The following is a 5,848-nucleotide window of genomic DNA, read 5'->3' as shown; positions in this document are numbered from 1 at the left end:
AGTCTTGCTGCCATCTAGAAACCGTGTTTTCTTTATGGGACACGCTGAGTTCACTCTGTGTCTCCTGGTCCTGCCTATCAAAGTAAGGGTAGATTTGATTCCTTGACAAAAGTTGCTTTTTCTATGAAGGCAGAGCAATGCCTTCATCAAATCACTGCTGCAGCTCTCTGAGGTGGCTCTAGCATTCCTGCAGAACTAGGGCTCCTCCTGGGAATTAACCCCCAATGAGCCTGTGTCCTTGTGATTTAAGGCAGATAGACACTATACATGTCTTGTCTTTTGGGAAATTAGCCTTTATTCATGTGTGTGGGGATAATTGTTCTCATGTTGTTTATGCCTCTGCTCAACCTAGAGAAGCTTTCAGAGACCTGATACAGCATTTGTTTTCTATTTTATAATCTGGGAAATGTCAAGGGCTTTAAAAACAGACAATGTCCCTGTTTATACTTCCAAAGCCTTTAAAAACTGGTGTTTGACTTTTGCTGTCTTACATCTATTGATAGATGCTGTAGTCCACAGGGACAGGCTATTATGGAATGAGGCCATCAAATCTTTAAGGCATATATCTAAATTACAAAATAAGATTATACTCATCTTATTTTGATATTTTGTCATCAAAATAAGATAAATACTCATCTCCTTACCATGTTTTACAAAACAAAATATAAGTCCCATTTTTATACATTTCAAAATAAATTTACTCCAAAAATGACCTACAAACTGGATAATTAAAACAAAACAAAAACAGATGTTTTATTCCGGTTAGAAGCTCTGTTTATATGTTTTCACAGGACTCTGTGGTTGCCAAACCAGTTGATTGTGCCAGGACTTCCCCAATGGATTCGAGGCAGAGAGTTCCACGCCTGCCAATTCCTCCATGCCCACCTCAGCCAACATCTCCATGTTCTCCACCTGTGTCAGATACCCCATCAAAAGAAGACACTGAGGACATGGCTCCTGATGCGCCTGATGGGCTTAATTCTGTATTGTCTCACCTTTTGCTACTCTATACACAGGAGATACAGGGCATATAAAAATTGCTAAATATGGGTCTCTATACAACATTTCCTATAAGACTACTATTTGACTAACTGTATAAATTCCACATGAATCCTAAAGTTTTCTTCCGCATATATGTCAGCCCACTTATGTTTGTTACCTGTTGATTTTTCACAACTTTGGTGTGAGGATTCTGCTATGTATACATTGGAATGGGATGCTACCATTCTCTTGCAGACAAAAAAAAAAAAATCAATGCACTTAGTTTAAGTGATGGGATTTATGTTCTCTTCAGCTGCCTCTCTGATTCAATAGGTTCATATGCCCTAACCGTATAAATTCCTTCACCAAAATGTTTCCTTGACATTGATCATTTAGGCAAAAAAATCGATCAAGGATAGACACATAAAGTTAAAGCCTAAGAAAAAGCCATTTTTTTACATAGGGACTCAGGTTAAAAATATTAAGACACTATAAACAATTCATGTCATGTCAATCATAAGTGGATTCACGTTATTCCTCTGTCCTATAATTTAAAACAAAGACATCTACAAAGTGTTAGAAATAATTACAGCTCTCTATTAACATGGAAACTCTACAATTTCAGATGACTACCAGGAGCAGTCTAACTATTTTTCTAATTCAGTTAAAATTTGTTTTAAAAACAACAAAAACAAAAACTCCCCCGGGCTGGTGAGATGGCTCAGTGGGTAAGAGCACCCGACTGCTCTTCCAAAGGTCCAGAGTTCAAATCCCAGCAACCACATGGTGGCTCACAACCATCTGTAACGAGATCTGACTCCTTCTTCTGGAGTGTCTGAAGACAGCTACAGTGTACTTACATATAATAAATAAATAAATCTTAAAAAAAAAAAAAAAAACAACTCCCAGGCTGAAGGCTGAAGGAATGGCTCAGCTGTTAAAAGCAATGACAGCTCTTCCAGAGGTCCTGAGTTCAAATCTCAGCAACCACATGGTGGCTCAAGACCAACAGATCCTGATGCCCTCTTCTGGTGTGGCTGAAGACAGCAACGGTGTACTCATATACATAAAATAAATAATTAAAAAAAAAAAACCTCCCTATGGAATTTCCTTACAAGTTTACAGATTTCTTTGCTTCTGTTTCTTTTTCCAATCATCTTCAAAAATCTAGGATCGCCGGGCAGTGGTGGCGCACGCCTTTAATCACAGCACTTGGGAGGCAGAGGCAGGTGGATTTCTGAGTTCGAGGCCAGCCTGGTCTACAGAGTGAGTTCCAGGACAGCCAGGGCTACACAGAGAAACCCTGTCTGGAAGAACCAAAAAAAAAAAAAAAAAAAAGGAAAGAAAAAGAAATCTAGGATCTGCTGTACAATCTCTGCAACAGAGAGATTAACACTTCATTTTGTTTTAAGGGAGGAGATGTCAGAAGCCATCTAGGGAAGACTAAGACACACAAGTAAAATTTTCTGGAGATGGCCCACTGTTTTCATGGCCTGTGATGGGTAAGCTCTTAGATGCACGTTCCTTAGAGACTTCATCCCAGGATTGCTTCTCACTGCTGATATGCCTTTCCTGTCACTATTACATAGCCTAATGGTTCCTGGGCATCAGCATACACTAGTGGGCAGATTTCCTGCAGATCAACATGAAGATGAACTTTCATGAATTAATGCTGTTTGGATGAATTAATGACTTTATAGAATTCCTGATTTGGTTCAAATAATTTTAAGAAGAAAGCTTTAGGAAATAGTTTTAGTTGTTTTGCCAGAAAGATGTAATAAGATTAGAATTGAGATAGAATGTGCCTGCTCACAATTACACTAAGAAGAGAAATAGGCTTGGGATCAATTTGTGATCAAGGGAAAATATTCACTCGAGGTCAGGTCCAAGGATGAAGCCACAGGTGTGCAGTATATGATAAAGCGAGGCCATGTGAAACTGTGGCTTTGAACTTATAATGAACTTACAGAATGAAGCACTGCTTTGAACTTACTATTGACAGCCTTCTGCAACATTTTTGTGTATCATTTTATCTATGAGGTAACTTCATGAAGAACTTTTGTCTAAGAAGGCCATAGAGAAGGAATAAAGTGTGACATTAAAGAGCCCCATCCACCAAATGTATATATGTATTTGTCCACATGTCTATATGTATGTACATACATACATCTGTAAGTATATGTGTATGTATGTAAGTATGCATGAACACTCATGGAGTTGATGAGACAGGTGTTCGGGCCCGAGCAGGGTGTGTGTGTGAGTGTATGTGTGTGTGAATGTGTGTGTGCCTGTGCATGTTATCTGTGTAAATGATTTTCTTTCTTTTCCTTTCTTTTCTCTCTGGTTCATGAAGAGTTAATGAGTTCCAAGCCTCTTGCCTGGCCAAGAGAGGTCCTTGAGCCAGAGAGAAAAGAGCCCTAGCAGTTATCCCTTTTTTCTTCTTAATCCCCTGCTGCTGCCAGCAGGAGTTTATTACCAGAACCTAAGACATTCAGCCACAGAGTGGTAAGAAATCAATGCTTACTAGCACAAAATACTAAGAGAAAAGAAACCAATAGGAATTAGCACAAAATAGTTTCAAGGCCAGAGATCACCTTTGTCTGAGGCTGTGTCCGACCTCACACTGTCCATCCCAAAGGCTGGGGCAGGAGCCTCCTAACTTGATTACCCAAGTGCTGTACCACTGTGCCTGGGTTCCTGGCCATATGTGTGTCTGTAAGTCTGTGCATGTGGAGGCCAGAGGACAACCTCAGGTGTCATTCCTCAAGAAACTGCCTGCCTTTTTTTGTTTGTTTGTGTTTCCTTCTGAGATAGTTTCCTCACTGGGCAGGAATCTACCAAGTAGATCAGGCAAGGCCAGGAACCTACCTGCCTCCCTCTGCAGCACTGGGATCACAAGCCTGTGCCAGTATACCCAACTGTTTGTTTTGGTTTTGCGTTTACTGTTTTTGTTTTTCAAGACAAGGTTTCTCTGGGTAGCCTTGACTGTCCTTGAACTGGCTCTGTAAAACGGGTTGGCCTAGAACTCAAGAGATCTACCTGCCTCTGCCTCCCAAGGGCTGGGATTAAAGATGTGTGCCACCACTCTTGGCAACACTCAGCATTTTTATGAGGGTTCTGAGGGTTTTAACTCATATTCCCATAGTTCCTAGGCAATAATCTCTTTACCAACTGAACTGTTTTCTCCACCCCATGATTGTCTCACCTTCCCAGCCTGCACCTTCCTCCCCATCTTTTCTTCCTTGGTCCCATGAGGTCAGACTCTCCTTTTAAATACAGCATTCTAGGATCCCAGCTCCTTTCCAATGGGGTGGGAGCGGCTAGCCTATGGGCTATGGGTCCCCTGTTCTCTGTGGAATCTGGCGGTGGTTTCCAGGCCTTGTTCATTGAATCCTCACCTGAAAGTGCCAAGTGGAGGCAAGAGTGACTTCTGGGGGTATTTCCAGCAGGGAGTGTTCTGTTTTTGGTGTCTTGGATAATTTAGGCCCACGAAGCAGGTTGATGAGGCGAATCCAGCGGTCAAACAGAAAGGCCAGCTCATGTTCAGGGGCATCCAGTGCCAGGAAATAATGACGGCCGGATCTCAGACGCAGTTTCAGTCGCCAGGTGGGCAGATCATCGACATACAGGCGGGCAAGGTCTAGTGGGATCATCCTGCGGGAGGTGGGAGACAAGGTAGCTAGTGCGATAGGATGGAGTAGAGTGAGCTAGGATGGGGCTCAAGGAACATACCTGGTTAGGATGAGACTGGAGCACTCCTCGTCCTCGGGGGGCCGAGCAATCAACAGAATGTCAGGCAGCACTAGGCCAGGCAAGGATGCTGCGACACCCATAGTCAGCTTGTTGGATTTGTTGTGTAATAACGCAGGAGACCCATTGTTGGTTACCTGGGGCAGCCAGGGAGCAGGGCTGGGACCAGTTCTTTCTCCAACATTCCTCCAGCATCCCTCACCTGAGAGCCTCCTTTCTTTCCAAACCCATCTTCTACCTACAGGAGGTTCAAATTCCAAATCCCTGTTCAACCCACTCTGCCCAGGGGGTTCCCTCTCTCTTCCTGTGTCTCAGACTTCCTCCCCCATTTCCAGGGGGCACAGGGAGCTGGGGACCTGGGTAAAGTTACTCTCGAACATGGGCAGCGGGCGGAGGGGCAGGTATTCGGCCATCTGAAGGGTCTTCTGCATCTCTCCAAGGATGGGGACCCACTTCGGAGGCTCCGGGGGAGGCGGAGGGAAAAAAAAGCGCCACAGCCGCCTCATGGCTGCCCTAACAGCCGGTGAGGGTGTATAGATTCAAGGATCCTGGACCCAAGTGGAGCCCTGACCCCTACCCCAGCCCACCAGCTTTGGACCCTTGAGCTTCAAGGATGTCAGGAGCTCAGCAGTGACAGAAAGTGGAGTGTCCCCAGGGCTGAGAGACTCTGGTATGGCCATGGCCCTGCAGAGAGGTAGTCAGCACTAGGCCGTGGGTGGAACCTTTGAGAGGGGCTTTGTGACCTCACTAGACCCAAGAGGCTGCTTCCTGGGAACTGCCTAGGGGCCTCATCATTCATTCCAGAATAAGGTGTGTAGTCTTTTGAGGGCTGGGATAGGTGACTCAGACCTCTATCAGAACATCTCCATCTCCTGGACCCAAGATTGTGATGACACAGCCCCCTTCCCCCCGCCCCCCCCCCCCCCCAGGGATCTGTGTTAGAACCTCCATAGGGATCATTAACCCAAAGGCTTGAATCACAGACCTAGCTCTGCCTGTGACCCTCCTCTTTACTCTCAGGAAGACCCAACCCCACACTGAGCCTCAGTTTCCTAATGGCTCGTGTGTGTGTGTGTGTGTGTGTGTGTGTGTGTGTGTCCCCACAACTCTCGAATCA

General features: G+C 44.6%; 1 protein-coding gene across 2 annotated transcripts in view; it reads right to left on the bottom strand.

Moving 5' to 3' along the window:
* Nucleotides 1-5,433, bottom strand: part of Garin5b (golgi associated RAB2 interactor family member 5B) — a 16,262-nt gene extending 10,829 nt beyond the window's left edge. The window contains exons 1-3 of one of the 2 annotated variants that reach the window (XM_021167759.1): nt 5,088-5,433; nt 4,714-4,868; nt 4,380-4,635 (exon numbers count right to left, since the gene is read on the bottom strand). In XM_021167759.1, the coding sequence (XP_021023418.1) occupies nt 4,380-4,635; nt 4,714-4,868; nt 5,088-5,237 (561 nt within the window). In that variant the 5' untranslated portion in view covers nt 5,238-5,433. Of the gene's footprint in view, nt 1-4,379; nt 4,661-4,713; nt 4,869-5,087 lie in introns of those variants that run through there. The other variant, XM_021167760.1, reaches the window with a different exon arrangement.
* Between the last annotated feature and the right edge of the window lie 415 nt (nt 5,434-5,848).

This window comes from Mus caroli, unplaced genomic scaffold (assembly GCF_978045245.1).
Source record: "Mus caroli unplaced genomic scaffold, Mus_caroli_1 scaffold_8, whole genome shotgun sequence".
Taxonomy (NCBI): domain Eukaryota; kingdom Metazoa; phylum Chordata; class Mammalia; order Rodentia; family Muridae; genus Mus; species Mus caroli.
The sequence above is the reverse complement of the archived record's forward strand: the minus strand, read 5'-3'. Positions and strand labels throughout refer to the sequence as shown.